At 35.3% G+C, this 25,247-nt stretch overlaps 1 protein-coding gene and 1 pseudogene across 1 annotated transcript; one reads left to right on the plus strand and one right to left on the minus strand.

Moving 5' to 3' along the window:
- The first annotated feature begins 667 nt into the window (after positions 1–667).
- Positions 668–20,215, plus strand: LOC120207513 (40S ribosomal protein S23-like). Its single transcript, XM_039206960.1, has 7 exons — positions 668–822; positions 915–1,042; positions 1,133–1,275; positions 6,619–6,628; positions 13,633–13,637; positions 18,595–18,599; positions 20,203–20,215. Exons 1-3 carry the CDS (start codon positions 680–682, stop codon positions 1,270–1,272), a joined length of 411 nt encoding a protein of 136 aa, XP_039062891.1. The 5' UTR covers positions 668–679; the 3' UTR covers positions 1,273–1,275; positions 6,619–6,628; positions 13,633–13,637; positions 18,595–18,599; positions 20,203–20,215.
- Positions 17,150–19,108, minus strand: LOC120207512 (annotated as a pseudogene).
- Positions 20,216–25,247: the final 5,032 nt, after the last annotated feature.

Raw genomic sequence — 25,247 nt, forward strand, 5'->3', positions numbered from 1 at the left:
GAGAAGTTGACATGTCAGTTAACAAAATTAGTATAGTTATATATTTAATTCTCATTACTTACATATTCTATCAACTTCATCTTAATTTTAATTTATTTGAATGATTAAATTTATTAAATTAAAGTAAAATTAGGACCAAACTGAGAATGCTAAATAATGAGGAGTAAATTATATTTATATCAAAAAATTTAATTGTTACGTGAACATTTTATATAGGAAAGACTCTAGTTTCAGGTGTACAATTTATATCAACCATAAGTGTAATTTGGCCCATTTTCAATAATTTATCAAACTATATAGGAAAGACTCTAGTTTCAGGTGTACATTTGATATTATCTTTGGCCTACGTTACCTAGATTCTGCAATCTGCAATTCCCCTAACATAATCATTTTCAGTAGCTTGATACATTTAGATATGCAGATATGGTCCTAGACCAATTTATTGGATTGTGTGTAGATTGTATTGAATGTAATTCTGGATTGGGTTTAAAAACGTTTGGGTTTCATGGTGTATTGAGGGTCGGGTTGTTACAAGCTCAAATTATTTTTGAGCTCTGGTCACTCTCAGTTAGTTGTTCACACCATTTCCAATTTTTTGTCTGGTTGTTACAACCTCAAATTAACGGTGGTATGGAAGACGCGTTATATCAAAAACGTTTATCTCAGGAAGACGCGTGGTATGGAAGCTGGGCGCAAGCTGAGGACCCACCGCAGGAGGCAGAGGTGGGCTGATAAGGCATACAAAAAATCCAACCTTGGAAATGAGTGGAAGAAGCCATTTGCAGGTTCTTCCCATGCCAAAGGCATTGTCCTTGAGAAGATGTAAGAGTAGATCCCTCTTTTTCCTTTTTGGTTTTCTTGCTTTCAGTAACTCGAGAATCAAATATTTGTACTAATGAATTTGTAACATGCAGTTGTATTGAAGCTAAGCAGCCAAACTCTACCATCCGAAAGTGTGCTAGAGTTCAACTGATCAAGAACGGAAAGAAGATTGCCGCATTTGTTCCAAATGATGGTTGCTTAAACTACATCGAAGAGAATGTTAGTATCCGAGTGAAAGCCTTACAATATTGTTATTTATTTAAGCATGTTAGGTATGCCATTGTTATGACCATAATGTATTTGGTTTAAGATGAGGTGTTGATTGCCGGATTTGGACGAAAGGGTCATGCAGTGGGCGATATCCCCGGTGTTAGGTTCAAGGTCGTGAAGGTCTCGGGTGTTTCGCTCTTGGCACTCTTCAAAGAGAAGAAGGAGAAGCCTAGATCTTAAGATAATGCATTGAATTTTTCCTCAAGCATTTGCATTTTGGTGTTCAAATGAGTACGGGATGAATATGAACTTTTCCTCAAAGTTTGAGGCTTAAGATTTTTTATTTTTACAAAAACAAATAGATCATGTTTTGATGCACTAAGAATAGATGGGTTATCAAAATCAAAAAGTTAAGGCTTGAACTTTCGATTTCTCAAAAATGAAACAAATTTTCAATTTTTTTGTTTTTATCTAGAAAATCGAAGATAAGAAAGGAAGTTATAATGTTCATCATTCAATTATTTTCTCATTCCTATTTAAATTATTAAAGTTCAAAAACTTTTAATTTAATAACTAAACTTTCAAATTACTTCTGTTTTGATCATACTATGATGACATAGATTATTAATACAAAATGTGTTTTAAAATTAAAAAAAATCATTTTAAACCCTAAATTAAACCTCAAATTATGTTGAAAACATTTTGATGTTTCGATATAACAAATGAATTTTAAGATTTTGCAAATGATTTTCTAAGTATATTCGATATAATTATTTGAATATCAAAATATTACTCTAAGTCTTTCAAAGTTCATTTTAATCCTTACTAAAGCGTAAAATTGTGTTTTATACTTAAACTATTTTAAAACAATTTTACAAAGTATTTCGAGCCTTAATCGAGCCAAAAATATTTTCTTTTTAAAGGGTTTCAAGAAAAATCATATTGTCCAGGGGGTACAGATTCCCCCCAGGGGTACAGATTCCCCCTGCAGGGGGTACCGATTCCCCCCAAGGGGTACCGATTCCCCCAGGGGGTACCAATTCCCCCCTGTCTAACGGTCGAAAACAGATTGCACTTAGGGAACCGATTCCCCATGAGGGGGTACCGATTCCCCCACGCTCCAAGCTATTTTATTAATGGATTCTCATCTCTAAACAGCTCCAAAACATCCTCAATGGCTATATACGACTTCAAACACATTCCAAGCTATAAATACAAGCTAAGGACACTTGAAGAAGCAAGAGAACAACTATCCAAGCAATCAAACACAAGAGAAGAGTTTTTCATTCTTATTTCATTTTCTCTTGTAAATAGTTTGTTCTTGTGAGCTCAATCTTGTAAACACCTACCTTAGAGAGGTTTTCTTGTTTACATCTTTTATCCTTTTGTAAAGGGGAAAGGTTCTAGCTTATCCCATGTAAACGCTAGGGAAAAGGTTATAATTTAGCCCAGAAAAACTAGGGAGTTGTAAGGTTACTCTTTGTCCTTAAAAGAAAGAACAAATTAGTGAATTTGTTGGAAAATCCTTGGTGATGAGCTAAGGTAGTGGACGTAGACTTTGGTTGAGAAAGTCGAACCACTATAAATCGCTATGCAATTCTCTATCTTTCAATCTCCTTACTCCCTAAACACAAAACTGTTCCGACCCCTCTTTGCAAATCGTTCCGATTGTCGATTCGAGCTTCCGAAAATCTCAACAATTAGCATCAAAGCCTAACTCGTTAAGAAGGTTTAACCACCTTGAGACGATCCTCGAAGAAGCTCTACCAATTCCCAACACAACCGAGAAGATGGCTTCCACCTCCGGCTCATTTCACATGGAAGACTCCTTACCAACGGATAAGCCTCCATACTTCAATGGAGTCAACTATCGTCATTGGAAGAAATTAATGAAGGTATTCATCCAATCCAATGATCTTGATGCATGGGAGATAATCGAGAACGGATACTCTTCTCCAAAGAAGAAGGAGAAGAAGATGAGTGACAAAGAACGGAAGAAAGCTCAACTTAATGCCAAGGCCATACACATGCTGTTTTGTGCATTTGGTTATGAAATCTATGAAGGAGTTTCTTCATGTTCAAGTGCCAAGGAACTTTGGAATAAGCTTGAGGAAATCCATGGAAACAAGAAAGAAGAACCAACAAAGGTGGTGTCTCTAATGGCTTATGAAGAGCCTGAGGTATCTTCTAACTCAATTGAATTTAATTCATATATGTTTGATGAGTTACAAGATGCTTTTAATAGGTTATATTCGGAGTTTGAGACCATGAACTCCAAATATAAGAAAATGATTTCAAAATTTAAAATCGAAAACGATTTTCTTTTGAAAACAAAAATAGATTTTGAAAGCCAAAATGAAATTTTGAAAAAGGATTTAGAGCTTTCAAAAATAAAAATTGAAAGTTTTGAAAAAGAAAATTTTGATTTAAAAGTTAAGCTTGAATACTTAACAAAAGAAAAAGAAATCATTTTAAATAATTCATTTAGTTCAATAATGACAATATGCTCACATTGTCATTATCATGGTCATTTGGAACATACTTGTCCTTTGAAGAAAGAAAAACATTTTAAAATTAGGCAAATATGAGTTCCGAAAGGAACAAGGGGCATTGAAACTAACGTCCAAGGATCCAAAGCAATTTGGATACCAAAATCTACTTAAATGTCTCTTGTAGGTGTGTGGGAGCAATGGTGATGAAAGTGATGATATTCAAGATGCTCTAGCCACACATGAAAAAGGAATGGGTAACCTCTAAGCTTAATACTTTTAATTTTGGTTATTTGGTTGCTCATTTGATTTTAAGCATGCATGAGTTTTGGTTTTAAATGATTATGCATCATTGTTTTAATCTCATGTATGTTGAAAAGATGATTATGATGAACATTTTAAAGTTATATTAATTTTTAAGAATTTTTAGTTCATCATAAAAAATTTTGGTCAAAATTGGTTTTAATGTAATTGATATCTCTCTAACAATTGATATTATTTTTCAAATACTTTGATTTTACAAATTTTAAAATTTTTGACCTAAATTTGAATGTTTATGCATGTGGTTTAAATGAAAATGATATCTCTCTAACAATTGATATCAAAATTTTCAAATGCATAACATTTTTGGAAAACTTTATGCATATGCACTTAATTTTAACAATTGGTATTGATATCAAATTTCAACAATTGGTATTGCATAAAGTATTTTAGTCTTGGATATATTGAATTTCATGTGCTACTAACATGTTTGTTATTCTTTGTTGAAATTCAATTTTGTTTAAGTGTCTTGTTCTTAAAGCTAAATTTTATTTGGAATACATTTATTGAGGGGGAGCTTTGATTTTTTTCAAATTATTTTTAAAATGTCAAATTTACTACTTACTCTCCAAAGTTATTTTTAACTTCAAAGATTAGAGTCTTTTTGATTTAACAAAAAGGGGGAGAAGTGTTAAGGTGTTAAAGGGGAGAAGTGTTAAAGTAAGGGGGAGTAATTTCAAACTTGAATTCAAAATCTTAAAATTACTCAAATGTTTTATTATATCAAAAAGGGGGAGATTGTTGAAAACATTTTGATGTTTCGATATAACAAATGAATTTTAAGATTTTGCAAATGATTTTCTAATTGTATTCGATATAATTATTCGAATATCAAAATATTACTCCAAGTCTTTCAAAGTTCATTTTAATCCTTACTAAAGTGTAAAATTGTGTTTTATACTTAAACTATTTTAAAACTATTTTACAAAGTATTTCGAGCCTTAATCGAGCCAAAAATATTTTCTTTTTAAAGGGTTTCAAGAAAAATTAGATTGTCCAGGGGGTACAGATTCCCCCCAGGGGGTACAGATTCCCCCTAGGGGGTACCGATTCCCCCCCAGGGGGAACAGATTCCCCCTAGGGGGTACCGATTCCCCCTGTCTAACGATCGAAAATAGATTGCACTTAGGGAACCGATTCCCCATGAGGGGGTACCGATTCCCCACTCGCTCCAAGCTGTTTTATTAATGGATTCTCATCTCCAAACGACTCCAAAATATCCCCAACGGCTATATACGACTTCAAACACATTCCAAGCTATAAATACAAGCTAAGGACACTTGAAGAAGCAAGAGAACAACTATCCAAGCAATCAAACACAAGAGAAGAGTTTTTCATTCTTATTTCATATTTCTCTTGTAAATAGTTTGTTCTTGTGAGCTCAATCTTGTAAACACCTACCTTAGAGAGGTTTTCTTGTTTACATCTTTTATCATTTTGTAAAGGGGAAATGTTCTAGCTTATCCCTTGTAAAAGCTAGGGAAAAGGTTCTAGTTTAGCCCCGAAAAACTAGGGAGTTGTAAGGTTACTCTTTGTCCTTAAAAGAATGAACAAATTAGTGAATTTGTTGGAAAATCCTTGGTGAGGAGCTAAGGTAGTGGACATAGACTTTGTTTGAGAAAGTCAAACCACTATAAATCGTTGTGCAATTCTCTATCTTTCAATCTCCTTACTCCCTAAACACAAAACTATTCCGACCCCTCTTTACAAATCATTCTGGTTATCGATTCGAGCTTCCGAAAATCTTAACATAAAGGAATGAGGGTTATAAGGAATGTTACTGAGGTGGTATCACCCATGTCTTGGGTATGGTACCAAATAGTTAAAGCGGGATTGTTGAAGCACAGTCTGTCATGTGACCAGTATAACAGTGAAGAGGTGTGCCACTACCATAATTGCATAGGACACAATATACAACAGTGTCCCGATTTCTTAGAGTTAATACAAGAAATGATGGGCAATAAAGAAATCAAATTCTTTAAAGAAGTGGCTGAAAAAGAATAAGCAGAAATTTGCGCTTATGAAGGATCTTCCAAGGGGGTCTACAGTGCAAGCTGACCCCTCATCATTACTCCAAAGAATCGAGTGACTGAAAGGATAGCTCCAAAGGTGATTATTGCACCTCCATCTCCGTTCTCGTATAAAGATGATAAACAGGTTCCCTGGAGATATAATTGTCAAATGGGAGAGGTGGCAAAGCAACAAGAAAAAATAGATGAAGTATGCCACTTAACCAAGAGCGGTATGTGTTATTTCAAAGAGCCTGAGAAGAAGATTACTGTTGAAAAAGGAAAAAGTATCGATGTGCAGATAAAAGAAGACGGTCTCGTTATCAATGAACCAGTAACGGAGAATGAAGCAGTGGAATTTTCAAAATTCTTGAAACATAGTGAGTTCAGTATTGTTGAACAACTGTACAAGCTACCTGCACGAATTTATGTTCTATCGCTTCTTCTGAGTTTAAAGACCCATCGAAGCTCCTTGTTAAAGGTTTTGAACTAGACCTTTGCCCCAAAAGAGTTACCCACTGAAAAGTTGGACCGACTGGTTGCCAACATACAAGCCGATAACTTTCTATTTTTTTCTAAGGATGAAATCCCCTCCGGGATGATCGGAAGTCATAAGGCTCTGCACATTACAGTTAGGTGCAAATGGCATGTTTTATCCGGAGTACTAATAGATAACGATTCATCATTAAATGTAATGCCCTTGATGACTCTGAAAAAGCTGCCAGTGGACAGTACCCTAATGAGAAACTGTCATAGCGTGGTTCGAGCTTTTGATGGAACGAAAAGAGAAGTGTTAGGCAAGATTGACATTTCTCTGACTATTGGTCTAGCAATATATAAAGTGGAGTTTCTTGTGATGGACATCATGCCTACATACAACTGCTTATTGGGAAGGCCCTGGATTCATCAGGCCGGTGCGGTTCCGTCAACTTTGCACCAGAGGCTAAAATTTGCAATTGATGGAATACTTATATGCATTCACGCTGAAGAAGACATTATCGCTTCAGTTTCAACTATGGGTCTATATGTTGAAGTGGAAGAACAAGCTGTTGAATGTTCTTTCAGATCGTTAGAGTTTGTCAATGCCATATTTGTGGCCGAAGGCAAGAAGATCCTGAAGCCTAAATTGTCAAATTGCACCAAAATGGGACTCAAACTGGTCCTTGGAAAATGAGCAAAAATTGGCAAAGGGTTAGGACGTCAATTGCAAGAACTGGTGGGTCCAATTTACCCTATAACTAAAAGAGACAGGTTTGGTTTAGGGTATCAGTCAACTTTGAAGGAAAAACTGAGGGTCATCAAGAAGAGTCGAGAATTGAGAAAGACAAGATTGACTAGTGATGACCCAAGCTGGGAACCCATGACCTTCCCGCCATTAAGCAATATTTTCGTGTCATGAGGGCATATGTTTCAAGGGAATTCGAGGAACAGTAAAGTGATAGTTGAGAATGCCTTGAAGGATTTAGGCATTAATGTTATAACCAACGAGGAGTTTGAAGAAATGAGGGCTATGGGGATTTACCCTGCACTACCGGGCTTTGTGTTGAAAAACTGGACAACGGAGGAACTGCCTGTAGTTTACAAATCTTTTGCAGAGTAATACGCTAGAACTTTTCCCTATTGTTCATACCCTGGGGCAATAGGTGATCTGATGGAAAGGGTTAAACTGTGTGTTTTTACTTGCTTTCAATAAAAGATGTATTTTGTTAATTGCCAAATGGCAAACATTCTCCTATGCATTTCATTTTGGTTGGATATATGTATATATTATTCTTTATATTTATTTAGATTCTCCTATATATATATATATATATATATATATATATATATATATATATATATATATATATATATATATATATATATATATCTTCTTTTCCGTTATTATTTCAGGAACTCAGATATCAATGATAAAATACTGATGACCCTGACCTGGAGATTAATTTCGAGATGCCCATATGTCAAGGGGAAATTGAAGGTTGTGGTGATGATGAGGGATGTGAACCACCTTATGAATTTATAAAGATAGTGGAACAGGAAGATAAACATATTATGTCTCACGAAGAGCTTACAGAGATCTTGAATTTGGGTACGGATGAGGATAAAAAAGAAGTAAATATTGGTATCACTCTATCTGCTGAAGAAATACATAACTTAATAGAATTACTTCAAGAATTCAAGGATGTGTTTGCTTGGTCGTACGAAGATATGCCAGGCCTAGATATAGAATTGGTTGTCCATAAACTGCCGATAAAGCCTGATTGTAAGCCCGTACAACAGAAACTGAAAATAATGAAACCATAAATGTTGTTACTTAAAATTAAAGAAGAAATGAAGAAACAATTTGATTTTGGGTTTTTTATAGTGGCCAAATATCCTGAGTGGGTAGCAAATATTGTCCCAGTACCAAAGAAGGATGGGAAAGTTCGAATGTGTGTCGACTATAGAGATCTTAATAGAGCTAGTCCAAAGGATAATTTTCCTCTGCCACATATAGACACTTTAGTGGACAATACTGCTGGAAATTCTTTATTCTCATTTATGGATGGTTTCTTTGGCTACAATTAAATTAAAATGCACCCTGAAGATATGGAGAAAAAGATGTTTGTCACTATTTGGGGGGACGTTTTGTTATAAAGTTATGCGTTTGGATTGAAGAATATAGGGGCAATATACCAGAGGGCCATGGTGACGTTATTTCATGACATGATGCATAAAGAAATAGAAGTCTATGTCGATGATATGATTGTCAAGGCCAAGACGAAGGAGGAACATATTGAGAATTTGGGGAAACTCTTTCAAAGATTAAGGAAGTGCCAACTAAAACTTAACCCAAATAAGTGTACTTTTGGGGTGACATTGGGAAATCTTTTGGGATTCGTAGTGAGTCAAAAGGGAATTGAAATAGATCCAGATAAAGTAAAAGTCATTCAATATTTACCACCCCCAAGAACACAGAAAGAGGTTCGAGGATTTTTTGGGAGATTGAATTATATAGCTCGATTTATCTCACAGTTGAATGAGAAGTGTGATCCCATATTTTGCCTTCTTCGCAAGAATAATTCAGGAGAATGGAGTAAAGATTGTCAATAGACTTTTGAGGCAGTAAAGAGATATTTGTCGAATACTCCAATCTTAGTGCCACCCATCTCAGGTAAACCTTTAATTCTTTATTTGTCAGTTTATGAGAATTCAATGGGGTGTGTATTAGGACAACATGATCAAGCTGAGAAGAAGGAGAGGGATATATATATTATCTCAGTAAGAAGTTCACTGAATGTGAGACCAAATACTCACCAATTGAAAAACTATATTACGCTTTTGTATGGGCTACCAGAAGGCTTAGACAGTATATGTTGTATCATACTAATTGGTTTATATCCAAGATGGGCCCTTTGAAGTATCTAATAGGTGTACCTACATTGTCTGGAAGATTAGCCTGTTGGCAAATCCTGTTGTTCAAATTTGATATCCAGTATGTAAGCCAGAAAGCGGTTAAAGGGAGAGACATAGCAGAATTCATTGCAAATAGGGCTTCTAAAGAATATGAGCCATTGAACTTTGGTTTTCCAGATGAGGATTTAATGGCTATCTCGGTGGAAGAAACAATTGAATCCACCATTAAATATTGGAAGATGAACTTTGATGGTTCTTTAAACGCCTTGGGGCAATCTTGGTCTCACTAGATGAAGATTATTATCCTTTTACCAGTCGGCTCAATTTTGATTGTACAAATAATATGGCTGAGTATGAGGCTTGTGCCATGGGCCTTAGAGTTGCTATTAAACTCAAAGTGAAAATGCTCAAGGTATATGGGGATTCAGCTCTGGTAATTTTCCAACTCAGAGGAGAATGGGAAACAAAAGATCCCAAACATGTGGAATACCATAAATTAGTTCTGGAACTTATTGAAGAATTTGAAGAAGTGACTTTCAATTACCTCCCAGGGAAGAAAATCAAATGGCGAATGCCTTGGCTACTAAGATAAACAAGCATTCAAATATGATGCCTATTGAGATGAAGGCTAATGAGTATCTAGCCCACTGATTTAACATTAAAGGAGAAGAAGATGGAAGACCTTGGTACTATGATATCTTGTAATATATAAGATATCAAAGTTATCCCGAACAGGCGACCGAGAATGACAAAAGGACCATTAGAAGAATGGCAGCGGGGTATGTGCTCGATGGTGAGACCATATACAAGAAAAGCATGGATCAAGTCCTATTAAGGTGTGTGGACACTAAAGAAGACAAGATGATTCTTGAAGAAGTACATGAAGGAATATATGGTACCCATGCTAATGGGCATGTAATGACTAGACAAATTATGAGATTTGGGTATTATTGGTCAACTATGGAAACTGAACTACATCAATTATGCCCGAAAATGTCACAAGTGTCATATTTATGGAGATAGAATGCACACCTCTCCTCATCCGTTGCATGTGATGTCAGTTCCATGGTCGTTCTCTATGTGGGGCATAGATGTTATTGGATAAATTTTGCCAAAAGAGTCAAATGGCCATCGTTTCATTCTGGTAGCAATAGATTACTTCACCAAATGGGTAGAAGCAGCTTCCTATGCAAATGTTACCTAGTCAACAATATGTAAGTTCCTAAAGAAGGAAATCATCCGTAGATATGGCTTACCGAAGAGGATTATCTCTGACAATATATTGAATTTAAACAACAAGATGATGAACTCTATCTGTGAGAAGTTCAAAATAAAGCATCATAATTCCACTATTTATCGCCCAAAGATGAATGAGGTAGTGGAGGTGACTAATAAGAACATTAAGAGCCTTATAGAGAAGATGACCGAGACTTATAAAGATTGGCATGAGAAGTTGTCATTTGCTCTGTTTGCCTATCCAACTTCTGTACGAATGTCAATTGGGGATACTCTGTTTTCTTTAGTTTATGGGATGTAAGCTGTCCTCCCTATTAAAGTGAAAATCCCCTCACTTCAGGTTTTGTCAGAGGTGAAGCTAAATGAGGTAGAATGGGTACAGGCCATATATGACCAATTGAATTTGATTGAAGAAAAGAGATTGAAAACTATATGTCATGGTCAGATGTACCAGAAGCAGATGATACGAGCACACGATAAGAAAGTTTACCCTTGAGAAATCTACGAAGGAGATCTGGTGCTTAGGAGGATATTACCCATTCAAAAAAAATTTCCGAGGGAAATGGATGCTCAATTGGGAGGGACCCTATGTTGTCAAGAAAATCTTTTCTGGGGGAGCTCTAGTCTTAACTGAGATTGATGGGTCAGAATTACCCTACCCAGTGATATTCGATGCAGTTAAGAAATATTTTGCTTGAAGAAAGAAAGATAAAAAAAGAAGAAAAATGGGAATCCTGACACGAGGAAGGTTTTAAAAGTTGAAAAATCTCTTGATATGGGTAACAACAGTGGTAGTTGATGATCAGGGTGGAGACTAAAGATTAATGAGTCTCGATGAAAACAACCAAGAAAGAAATTGAATGCATATGAGATTAAATACTTGTTTAGGGTATCCAATAATAGGAGATTTGGGAGTTCAGAAAGAGCTTCACACTCTTAGGCATCATCACAATTTTGGAGATCCTTTTGACAGAAGCTACACTCAAGTCATTCTAATGGCGTGCCAGTTCAAAAGCATTTGCATTATTGATATTTGAAGACGCCTATCCTTTTGTTTTTTTCCAATTAAAAGTTTGTCATGTAGTCGCCTAAAAATTCTCTGCATTTATATAAATAAAGAGATATTTTTTTCCTTTTCCAATTTCCCTTTTACAATGATCTAATTTTCAAAACATATTGCTTAACTTGTGGAACATGAGATCATTTTGTATTATTATGCAAAAGGTTTTAGAAAATATAGGTATTCTGAAGCTAACAATGGTTTTAACATGTAAGTTTGTATGGTTATGGGAAACTAAAACCTTGGAATTCATAGAAAATCCCAGCCATTAATAGATGACCCAAAGAGATTGTCATTTATCAAGAAGTTGGTCATGAGTACTGGCGGGTTTTAAGAAAGAAAGAAGTCAAAGTCCTGTTAAGCCGAAAGATATGGTATTAAGATTGTTAAATGGGGTGAACTGGTCAAATGTTCTGTGCCCAAGACGAAATCGAGTTCCATCGAGATCAAAAAGAGATGGTGTTCATTCAAAGAAAAAAATGCATTAAATTGCATAATTGCATATATTTTAGGCATGATTAGGATCATGACATTGAATGATGACTTAAATTTTTGCAGATTTCCCAATGATTGTTGAAGATTGAAGATATTGAAGCATCAAGATGAGGATAACTAGTTTTGAAATCTTGAAGTGATTTCGCAATGGCTTTCAGATGAATCTTCAGAAATTTTCTCGAACTCTGAGTTTTTGAGTATAATATTTTCAAGCATACATTAATGATTAATAATGTTTGATTTTCAGGTTCGACCTTCAAAGAAAATCAAAGTTAAGCCTTCACGAAAGAGTAATGAAGAAAATCATCTAAAAGCCTTCACAAGAAAGTAGGGAAGGAAAAGAAGATTGTTCGAGTTCTACTCCCTGAAACAAGAGGGAGATAACCCGTAAGCAGAAGATCGTTCGAGTTTTTACTCCCTGAAGCAAGAGGTAGCTAACCCGTAGGCAGAAGATCATTCAAGTTTCTACTCCCTGAAGCAAGAGGGAGTGAACTCGTAGGCATAAGATTATTCGAGTTCCTACTCCCTGAAGCAAGAGGGAGCGAACCCGTAGGCAGAAGATTGTTTGAGTTCATATTCCCTAAAGAAAGAGGGAGCGAACCCGTAAGCAGAAGATTGTTTGAGTTCCTACTCCTTGAACCAAGAGGAAGCGAACCCGTAGGCAGAAGATTGTTCGAGTTCCTACTCCCTAAAGAAAGAAGGAGCAATCCGTTGGTAGAATATCATTCGAGTTCTACTCCCTGAATCAAGAGGGAGCAAACCCGTAGGCAGAAGATTGTTCGAGTTATACACTCCTTGAAGCAAGAGGGAGCGAACCCGTTGACATAAGATTATTCGAGTTCTATACTCCCTAAAGAAAAAGGGAGCGGACCTGTTCACAGAAGATGTTCGAGTTTCATACTCCCTGAAGAAAGAGGGATCGAACCCGCTAGTCGAAGATTGTTCAAAGAAGAGGGAGCATATCCCTCAAGTTTTAAAGCACGGAGATGGAACTCGACAAAAAATGGTTGTCTTTTTCATCTTTGCCCTATTCTTGTTAACACAATAATGCGCAAAGAAGGGAAACTGTAGACACCCATTTTTGATCGGGATTAAAATATATATATTATAAATATTAATTATATATTATTATTATAATTATTAATTTTATTACATAATGCTTGCAGGCCTATCAGTCAAATAATCAAAGTCCAATATCAGTGACCTGATTACAAAGCCCAAAATACAATCTTGGAGCCCAAATTTACAAGGCCCATATCAGCAACCCTACACCAGATTCAACCCAGAAGAGGACCTGATCCAGAGTCGACCCGAATGAGACCGAACTGATCCAGGAGATAACCCTTTCAATTAGGGTTTTAAAAACAGTCAATCGCCAACAGTTCTTCTAGATCCATCAGCGTGTATGACATCACCGACGAGCCACTGAACGAAGCCACTCCGACCAGTACGCGAGGCCAACATAGTCATCATCGAGTCATCATCCATCAACAGAAAAAATAAAAACATTAGCATCCACTAAAAAATCCACCAAACCAACATCCACTAAACATATTTTAAAACCAAATCCCAGAAAATCAATGTGCTACCCTACCATTACTAGGACACCAGTGGAATAGCCACTATTCGGCAAATATAAATACACCAGGGGATTCGAACAAGGGGAGGAGGCAAGCAAGAGAAAAAAATCAGTAACAACAGAGTGCTCCACAATAACCAGAAATCAACGTAAAAAACTCACGAACACAGAGAGGGGTTATTTTTATAGTACATAGGGGGTCTCTTCTTTGAAATCATAAGAGAAATCAAGCTTTGTAAGAGGGGTTCCCTCCTATTTTTGAAACAGAAAAATCAATACAAGAGGTTTATTCTAATTTATTTTCAATTCACATTTTATTCTTGTTTTCAGCATTGATTTCTCATTTTTTATATGTTCCTAAACGAATAGTGAAACCAGAAAGAAAGTGAGAGAGATTGGGTTTACCTTTGGGTATATGTGTAGCCGAGGTGTTGAGGTTGATTAATGCCCTTCCTATCGTGTATTCGGGTTAGCTCTCATCGGTTGGGGTTTTAAAATAAAAATGAAATAGAAACGAGAGATTAATTTACCTTACGGTGTTTGGGACTTTACTGGAGTAGAGAGGAAGCGTCACCAGAACTGGAAACCGAGCGTTGTCTAGTGGTTGGAGAAGAGTCTAGAAACCACCGTGGGGTAATTGGCCGTGGCTTTTGAGAAAAGAACTTCGGCCATGGGAAGAGGAAATGAGAGAATAGTCGTGAATCCTTAGGGTTTGTTTTCGTTATTCATCGGGCTTCATCGAGGGTTGTAGAAGAATGAGGGTCGGATGAGGGGGTTTCATCGGTTTTTAATTGTTGTGCTTTCGGGCTCCTTATTCGGGTTAGGTAGCTAGTAAGTTTGGCCACCATAGTACAGTGGATGGGTTGGCAAGGCGGTCTGAGAGATTGGCCATCACCGTTTGTGGCCTATCGGCGACGTTGAGGTGAGCCTTTGTGGCTTTCGGTCGAGAAAAACGAAGAGATGAAGAAGAGGGGAAAAAAGGGGCTATGCAGTTGTGTGGGTGTTTTGTGTGCGTGAGTTTAGTTTAGGTTTAGTTATATTTAGGTTTTATATTGATTTTTTTGTGTAAATTAAATTTTAGTCACTGAAGTCGAAGGGTAAATTAGTTTATAGTCCCCAAGGCTTAGGCATCTTTTTGTAAATTAGTCACCTAAAGGGTTAGTTTTAAAATTTGTCCATTCTTGTTTGTCTTGATTTCAGTATTTTCAAGTTTTATTTTTAGTTGTAATGTTGTTGGGTTATTTACGGGTAAATCCCTTATTTTTATGCATGTTTTTATTTAAGTCCCGACTTAGTTTTTAATTAGTATGTAATTTTGTGTTTATTTAAATTTAGTCATTTTTTAATATGTATATATATATATTTTTAATTTTTGTAGTTTAGCATGTATGTTTTTATTTTCTTATATTTAGTCCCTACTAGTGTTTATATATATATTCAGGGTAAATATTAGATTTTATCTCTTAGATTTTAATAATTTATAAATTAAGTTGAATATTATTCAGGAATAAAAGATTTGTAATAAAAATGATTTTAGTCGTGTTAGGTATTGGTGATTTTAAATTTATAATTATTGTTTAACCTATTTGGCAACTTATATGTTTTATAATATTTTTATATAATAATGCAAAACCTACCTCTTTTGGAGCTTTCCCATATCTGCCTTGAAAAAGCTAGACCATTGCCTTAAAATTGAAGTTGAGTTTGGTTAACGTGATTAGCATGTATATATTATATCCTTAAATGTTATTTTCAACTTTAGGTAAATAAGATTAGTATTATATTTGTAGTTATTAATTGATTTAGCATAAAAAATATTGATTACATTTTAGTATAATTTTAATAAGTTTTTTAGAGTATAGTTATATGTGTATTTTAGACTTAAATATTTTTTTCAAATGTGTGACATTATTTAATTAGTTTTCGCATTTTAACCTCATATGCATAGCTCAACATTTTTACATAATTAGATTAAGGGTAATATTATTTTAATTTAAAATTGTTTTAAGTGGGTTGTCTTAACTCATTAGAGATCTGCTTTTAACGATTTTAAATTAAAAATGTATCTCATTAGTGGCGCCTAAAAATTGATTCATCACTTTAAAATTTGGGAATAGAAGAAAAATAAATGTTAAGTTATTTAAATTTGTCGAGAAAATGTTGTTATACCTCATTTAAGATCTGGTCTCGATATTTTTAAATAATCGAATATTCTTTATCTTTTTAAAGTCTAGGTAATTTTAATCTATTTTGGTGCTTTTGAATACTGTAAAATTTGTATGTTATTGTTTTGTTGGGATCAAAAATCAAATTAAATTCAAATTTGTAAAATTCATTGCAAAGACATTAACTAATCGAGTAGGTACCAATTTAGGGCACTGTGGGGGTGCTAATCCTTCATCACACGTAACTGACTCCCGCACTCATTTTCTGGTAACGCATACCTCAATTTGTTGTTTTAATTAAAATGAATTTTTATTTAAAATGAATTTTTATTTAAAATGACAAAAACATTTTTGGGTGCCCAATCACATCCTAATAAAATATTAGTGGCGACTCCTCGAATCGTATTTTTTTCTAAAGGAATTTCCAAATTTTCGAAACGAGAGGTTTTCTAAATCGCATTTATTTTTTAATTAAAATCAATCAATTAAGCGGAAAATTAAAAAATGACACGGTTTTTAAAATCTCGCTCTTTTAAAAAAAATCGTTTCGACAAATGGTTTTTTATTAAAAAATATAATTAATTTATATATTTTTATTTAAAATTCAAACACTCAAATTTATATAAGTTTACAAATTCATCACCAACAACAACATCAAGAATCAACTAACGGTATGGGTGAGAGAAAGGTTCGGAAACAATTTAAAGAACTATTTGACAAGAAGCCTGGAGAAATTTTGAAAATTCAAGTCGAAGAGATAGTTGTCGGAGATAAAATCAATAGTTAAAATCAAAAGGACAGCGACGGTTCCTCCTCTGGAAAGGATGAGCTTAAGGATTTTCAAATAACTATTGTTCCAATTCCAAACAGTTTCCCTAAAGAACTCCATTTTGAGAATGAGTTGATAGATTTCTTCAAAAGCAAGGCAAAACTACAAGATTGTAGTAAATTTTGATGATTATTGCAAGACTTTTTTTTAATATGTAAATTTATATAAATTAAGTGTGTGGGTCTTAAATAAATAAATAAATAATTAAATTAATTATATTTTTCAATAAAAATCAAGATTTAATTGTATTTTTATTAAAATTATAACTAAATTTTAATAAAAGATTAATAATCGATACAATTTCAAAATATTGGGTTCAATTCAACTTTTCTATGTTTATTGGGTCTTATTCAAACTGTCTTAAACTTTGTGTAGAGTTTTATATTATGTAACATGTAAAATAAAACGACCAAGTTTTCACATTCATACAATACTCTGTTTTCATTAATTCTAAAACTGAACTGGAATCGGCACACATTTTAAGAGCAAAATTAAACACAAAATTTCCATAATAAAAATACTTATATCAGAATTATATGCAACCTGCAATGATCTTATTATTTCTGCCCTTTCTTCCATAACGCACCAATCTTTCTCAACATGGTGCCATTCTTCTTCTTTGATGAATCGTCGTCGTCGTCATCGTTGTCACTCATGTCTTCCCATCCAATTCTTGGCTTATAGTTGGTATCAATCAAAAGACAGGCTCTCCTCTGGTTGTTTCCCATTGTTAGTAAGCATGGCCGCAGCTGCCTCAACAGCTTTTCTCCATTGGTCTACCTGCACTTTTAGTCTACTCAACTCCGCCTCCATTTCTGCCTTCGCTGCTTGCGCTGCATCCAGCTCTTCGTTCACTCGAGCTGCTCTCCGGTTTAGATATTCGAGTTTCATCCATGGCGCTCGCTCTGCAGCTCTTGCTGCTTCTAACAGTGCACTAGATTCATCACTAACTTTGTTACTCTCCATTTCACGTCTCTCGATTTCCATTTCGAGCATTTTGTTTTGCACGGTTACGGTCTTCAGTTCGGTTTCCTTGGCCGTCAAGTTATCTCTCAATTCAATCAAATCGACCCCTAACTTCTTCAACTCCACTGCATGTTCTGATTCTCTTTTGTTATACTGGTTTTTCTCAATCTTCATATCCAGACCCTCGTTTTTGTTCGATCTCAGTTCTTCTATATCGGCTTTGGTTCTCTTCAACTCGGCCTCAAGTTCGGTTTCCCTCTTGGATTACTACAATTTTATGCATTCCACTTGTTCATAAGTACTTCTAATTTGCAAGGTGCTTTTATTATATTCTTCTTGGTACCTCACATCAGCTGCATCCAATGTCGATCTCAACTGACTGATTTCAAGCTTGGCGAAGTTAAGCTCGCTTTTGAGCTGATGTATGTCCTCGTTTTCTTTGTTCCGTTGATGTTTATTGACTTCGTGATCCTTGACGCTGCCATTGCCAACGAGTTCTACTTGGAGCTTGCTAACGAGTCCCTCTAATGACTTAACTCTGCCTTTTGATTGCTCCAACTCCAATAGTAATGTGTTGTAAGCTTCTGTTTCTTTGGCTGTATTAGAACGCATCATTTCAATTATTTTATTTGCTGCATCGAGTTGCATTTGGGTTTTGCTAATGAGTTCAAGAGCCCGAGCTTCGGATTCTCGGCGATCAGTGAGTTTTTCGACCAATGAGAGAGTTTAGGTCAGTTCTATTCTCAAGTTCCGAATCTCAGAATGTCCGGACTCGGCATTATCTCAGAATGTCCGGACTCGGCATTCTTGATTTGAATGGCTTCGGATTCATATGCCTTTTCAAGCTGAAATTTAAGTTTCTGAATTTCGGTCATAGCAGAAGCCAATGCAGCAGAATCCATTGAGTGCTGTTTCTGGACAGCCTCAAGTTCGGATTGCCATGCTCTATCTCGATTTTGCGGTATTTTATGGAGTTCTTGCACGCGATCATCCTCGAAGGCAGAAATTTCCAGCAACTGTTGCTCGGATTCTTCGAGCTTGGTGGACATTGTCGATAGCTGTTTCTTGGCCTCCTCGGCTTCCTTAAGGGCTAGCCCCTTCCATGACTCGCATGCAGTCAGTTGATCCTTTTTCTTCTCCAAATCAGCTCGGAATTGATCGAGCTGTGCTTCGAGTTCAGTCACTCGGCTTGATCGACTCTTCTAGAACTCACACAACAACAAGAGTGGAAATTATATAAGTAAATAGATAAGTACACAAATATATGTTCTATGGTTTGTAATAAGTGACTGCAGAATACCTCAGATATTGGAGTTCTCAGCACTTTATGCTCGGTAACCTTAGGACTTCGCTCTTTAGGCATCTTACCTGCAGGGTACGGAGACGAAACAGAGTCCAAATCTGGTCCCGGTATCTTCAATTGCCGAGCGGTTCGAGGTGTCAAAGGAGATTTTCTCCTAGGCACTGCTACGGAGCTTGTTCTACTGTCACAACATGAAAATCTATGAAGCTGATGGTTGAACCATTTGAAGCACAATTAAAACAATCGGTGAACTATCTTCAGGTCCGGCATATTTGCTCGGTGCCGAGAACGATAGTTCTGCTTCGGGATGAAAATGTACATACAAATACACCAATAGCATACCAAAAAAAAAAAAAGCTTCTCTAGATCCAGTGTTGGCATGGAGTTTGATAAATGAAAAGCATCATGCAAATATTAAATGTATTCCCTTGAATTGAATCGGAGAACGAGCAGGATTTATATATGCCCTCAGCCTCAAAAACCTGCAAATAGTGCAGAGAAATCATATATGTATGTATGCATATGTAGAGGAAGAGCAAGCAAATAGTTAATGAAGGTTGGGGTGATATGTTATGCAGACCAAAAAACAAGAAAATAAAACAATTCCTTGAAAGAGAAAGTATTGCTACTACCACCAACCATAACCAAATGACAAAGTTTTAAAAGAAAGAAACATCAAATGAATTCATTTTAAAAAAAACAACAACAAAAGATGTTGTAATTATTATACTAAATTGTGGTCGCAATCGTGACATAATTTGTTTTCTAAAAAATAATTATAATTTTATATTATGATTGCGGCGTCGCCGCCTTTACAAGAAGTTGCATCCACAATTTAATACTAATTCATCTTCTAATATGGAAAAGAAGACATCTACATGATGAAGTGAGCAAAACCCAGAAAGAAACTCACACTTGAGCCTTAAAAACATCACCCAAACTAAAGATCAAACTTAAAAAGAGAAAAACTTTGTTTCAGAAAACGAAAAGCACATCAACGTCATGAAAATCACATTGATAAAAGATGGAATGCAACCTGAAACAGAAACAGAAAACAGAGTTGCCTGAAAGAGGCTTACCTTGAAAAAGAAAAGCAGCAGCTTGTAAACAAAGAACCTTAAAGAAAACCCAAACAAGGTTATGTTGTGTTTCAGCTTTCAGCTGTTGCTCAGTTTCCTAAAGCTGAAGTGTTTCCTTTTTCTTTTTACTGTAAGAAAATCTTGGTTTTCACTGTTTTTGTTAAGCACAAAAGCAACGGCAATGGCCTTATTGGGTCGTTTTAATATAACCAAATGAACTACACTCCTCATTCATGTGCCCACATTGGTTGCTGAGGCTCCTCCCCCCATGTCCCAATCCAAAGGTTTTACCTTTTTTTTTTTTTTGTGTGTCTGAATCTGCCATTTTTTTCCATTTTTAAAAACTATAGAAGCATATAGCGTTGTCGTTGTGGTTTATTACAGCCATAAGTAACGACATATTTCTTGTCTTTTTTCCACTTAATATTGACAACATAAAAGATAAAACAATCTTCAAAATCATGGTCTTATCTCTTTAGCATCACTATGCTAAATGGACCTCACTCTCACTTGATAATATTTGTTTTCACATATAAATCAAGGAGGCTGATTGATAGGGGTCGATCTCTGAAAATTTAAGCTTTTATATAATTTAGATATTTTTTTATTTTTTATTGATTATTGATTTCGTTTCTAAAATTTTATAAATACACCCTCCTAATATAAAATTCTGCTTATATAATTTAGGTTTTTTTCCTTAATGTTTATTTACTTTCCTTTTTAATTTTTTTTATAAATTCATCATTTTAATGTAAAATTCTGTGTTTCCCTTTCTCTATCATTTCTTTCTTCTTTATGACTAATCGCAACAGTCTTTGCCATAAACTTCACAAGGAATTCAGTTGTTCCATGCAATGAGATGCCAACTTGCAATGTAAGATTACCTTCCTTCAGATCACTCCAAAATGTATCTCGATTCTGATGATTCAATTTAAGAAATGATATCCAATGGGACTAAAATCAAATCATTTTTAGAGTCAAATTTTAGTTTTGACCATTTGATTATGCTTAATTTTGGGATTTAGTCCATATACTCTAATTTGACATAATTTGATCGTTTACTCGTATAGGGCTAATATCTTGGCTAGCCTCTCTGGCAACATCGAGATAGGCTTCCAAAGACTTGAGCAACCCCCTCGTGAAGCTTGGACGTCCCTCTTGAACGACATTTTTGGATTGAAGCATGACATGAATTGTGTGCTGGGATTTTCAAATAGCTTTAGCCAGTAGCCTCGATCTTGTATTAGTGGTAGATCTATATATTATTCACGATAAATAAGTATTCATCCTGAATTTAAATTTCTTTCGGTTAATTATTTATTTTATTGACTGTACTCATTTTGAGATTTTATTTGTACCCACCCACACACATATTATAATCAAATGCTAACTAAAAAAGTATATTATTAATATATGTGCATCTACTCTAAAAAATATTTTTAAATGCGTCATTACCTTGTATATCAAGAAAAAGAAAATTATAACACCATTAGTTAGGCTAAATAATTATTACTTTTAAAATATTGACATGGACTCTTCTAGCAAAAAAATCTCTTAAAGGGCTCCTTTTAAAGAGAGCAATATACATAGGGGATCAAATTATGTCAATTGAATATAGTTGAGGGACAAAAACCATAGTTTGACATCTCCTTTTTCTTGTATGCAATTTACTATTTAGCTCTCTGACCTTTGTATAAATTGTGGAATAAGTAAGCGCATTTCCTGGAAAATCCCAAAATTTCCGTTTTGTAACTTTCCTTATGCATCGACAATGCAGCCTAATGGTTCAATGCAACTGACATGAATTAATTCAAGTTTCAACCAAGCATTCACATGTGCATTTTTTTGAATGTGGGATCCCTAGAAAATTATAACCTCTCTAGGGACCATTTTCCCATGACAAAAGTTTCGTTTGCTTATCCTTTTATTTTAACTTTGGTTTTCAAATTATGATTTTGACAGTAAAAATCAACATTGTTTTATCAGTTTATATTTACTATGCAAGTACTCAATCAACGGCAATCTGAATTCTGAAATGGATAAAAAGGGAAACTGATTGTTTTATTTATTCTTTCTTTACGATGATATCAAAGTATAATGTAAGCTAAGGTTGCAAAATGAATAAAATATTCAACGTTGTTTTGTTGAGTATTCTGACTATAAGGCGATGCTTTGTTGAGTCATTCGACTATAAGGTGTTGCTTTGTTGAGTCCCCGACTATTAAAAGTTATAAAATAGTCATCTGATTATTCATATATTCCAAACTCGTCATTTCTCGTTAAAAAATGGTGATCTTCTGAGTTGGACGTTAATCTGTTAACTGAGATATAATAAAATCTTATCTCATAGCCGTTTGAGTTGTCATTTGTGGATCGAATATCCATTTTTATTATGTTATCGAGTTAGTGCTTGAAACATTATGTTGTCGATCCAGTAATTGAAAGCAACAACGGTGTCAAACATCATTAAAATGTGGTTTTATCATATCTCAATCAGCAGTTAGCATCAAACTCAGACGACCGCCAAAGTTTTAACGGAAAAGGACAAGTTTGGAACATATGAATAGTTAAGTGACAATTTTGTAACTTTTAATAGTAACAGAACTCAAGAAAACATTATTATATAATTAGGGACTATTTTGTAAATTTTAACAATTGGAAGACCTCTATATACTTTATCATAAAAAAATTACCATAATTCATTTATGTCATTTTTAGTAAGTGGTTTAAAGTTTTCACTTACTAAAAATTGAACCAGACAATTGATAACTTTACTGAGATAAATATTATCCACAATGGATGATTCAATGTAATGTTTAAAGGAGTTCTTATTGATAAACCACGATAGTCATTAAGTGGCTTAACTAAGATGGAAAGCAGGGGATAACAGAATAGTTACTAAAAACTAGCTATGGCAAACTAGAAGAGAAAGTAAGAATCAACAGAAGAAGAAGATAATGTTTACTAAACTTGACTAAAGAAACGAAGTACAATCAATATTCTGAAAAATGCAAAACAATCACCTGGGTTATGAATAGTGGGCTTGTCCACTATATATAACAAGTAGCCCAACTGCTCAGGCTTCAGTTATAACAGATTAACCGAAAACAATTACAACTAATTAGCTACAAACAACTGTATTATAATACTCTAACATTCTCTGGGTTTTCTAATGATATGAAATGCCACTTCAACATTTTCCTGGTAACTCAAATCTGCTCCTTATGACTGCAACCACTGATTTCTGTCCAGGATTTTACACCAAGACGAGAGCGCATATCACTGAATATTACAGGTGGCAACGGCTTGGTGAGTATATCAGCCACCTGTTCTGCAGAAGGCACAAAATTGACACTCAGTTGTTCAGCCAGAACTTTCTCCCTCACAAAGTGAATATCAATTTCTACATGCTTTATATAAGCATGGTGTGATGGATTTGCTACCATAGAAATTGTAGAGGTGTTATCACACCACACAACTGGCTTTCCAGCTACTCTAACCCCAATTTCATCAAGTAGTTGTTCAATCCAAATTAATTCAGAGACAGAATTAGCAAGACTTCTATATTCCGCTTCTGATGTAGACCTGGAGACAACACTTTGCTTCTTGGAGCACTATGCAATTGGATTTCCCCCAAGATATACACAGTAACCTGTTGTGGATCGTCTATCTTCCACCGAGGTTGCCCGGTATGCATCAGTGTAGCAGACTAAACTAAAGTTTCTAGCTTGAGTGAAAAACAGACCATGCTCAAGTGTGCCACTGAGATACCTCAAAATGCGCTTTACTGCTCTCCAATATGTATCACATGGGCTATTCATGTACTGACTAACCTTGTTAACAACATAGGCTATGTCAGGCCTTGTTAAACACACATATTGCAAGCCTCCCACAATGCTACGATGGAGATGAACATCTCCAAACAACTTTCCGTCATTTGCCTTAAACTTGGGAGTAAAGACCATAGGAGTAGGAGTAGGTGTTGACTCATCTAGGTTTGACCTTTTCAATAAATCAGAAATATACTTTTTCTGATTTATAATCAACTCTTCAGAAGTATGCTCAACTTGCATTCCAAGAAAAAGCTCTAGTTGACCCAAATCTTTGAGTGAGAACTCCTTATTAATTGCTTGCACTACAACATCCACTTCTATCACCTGACTTCCTGTGATGACTATATCATCAACATATACCATTAATAATACTTGAGAACATGATGAATTTCTAATAAATAAAGAAGAGTCAACTTTTGAAACAGTGAAACCAAGGCTTTCAACCAGGAATTTCCTCAAGGTCTCAAACCAAGCCCTAGGAGCTTGCCTGAGCCCATAAAGTGCCTTTCTTAACAGCACACTAACCCCTTTCCATCTTCACTTTTCTGCTTAAATCCCGGAGGTTGTCTCATGTAACTTTCCTCAGTTAATCTTCCATTTAGGAATGCATTGTTGATGTCAAACTGCCTAAGTGGCCAATTTTTCATAACAGCAACAACCATATCAGTCCTATTTGTACTTGCTCGAGTAACTGGACTGAATGTTTTAGAGAAATCTCTCCCAGGCATTTGTGAATAGCCCTTGGCAACCAGACGAGCCTTCAACCTGTCAACTGACCCATCAGGCTTCTTCTTCACTTTAAAAAGCCACTTGCAACTCACTGCTTTGTGTGTTGATGGCAAAGGCTTCAGCTCCCATGTACCATTCTTCATCAGAGCAGTATATTCACTTTGAACAGCCTCACACCAAGAAGGATGTTGCAATGCTTCATAGACATTTACTGGCTCTTGAGGACATGTCTCAGCAAGCAATATTTTTGGCTTAAAAATGTCAGCATTCCCACGAGTAACCATGGAATGTGTATTCTGAATTTACCGTGACAGTGGTGGTGGTGGTGGTGGAGATGGAGATGGTGGTGGAGATGTAGATGATGGAGATGGAGATGTTGGTAGTGATGTAGATGATGGAGATGGTGGTAGTGATGTAGATGATGGAGATGAAAATGGTTGTAGTGATGTAGATGATGGAGATGAAGATGGTGGTAGTGATGTAGACGATGGAGATGAAGATGGTTGTAGTGATGTAGTAGTTATGAATAGATGAGATGAAGATGATGTGGACGGTTTTGATGAAGGTACATTGGGTGGTGATGAAGTGAACGAATGTGATGATGTTGAAGGTGTAATAGATGGTAGATTTGAAGGATGAGGTGTTGATATTGGTGATGACAACTCTGACATTTGTTGTGGTAGTGAGGAAGATGGTAAAACTAACTTGTGATTGTGTGTGTTAGTG

Source organism: Hibiscus syriacus, unplaced genomic scaffold (genome assembly GCF_006381635.1).
Source record: "Hibiscus syriacus cultivar Baekdansim isolate YM2019G1 unplaced genomic scaffold, ASM638163v2 tig00014862_pilon, whole genome shotgun sequence".
NCBI lineage: Eukaryota > Viridiplantae > Streptophyta > Magnoliopsida > Malvales > Malvaceae > Hibiscus > Hibiscus syriacus.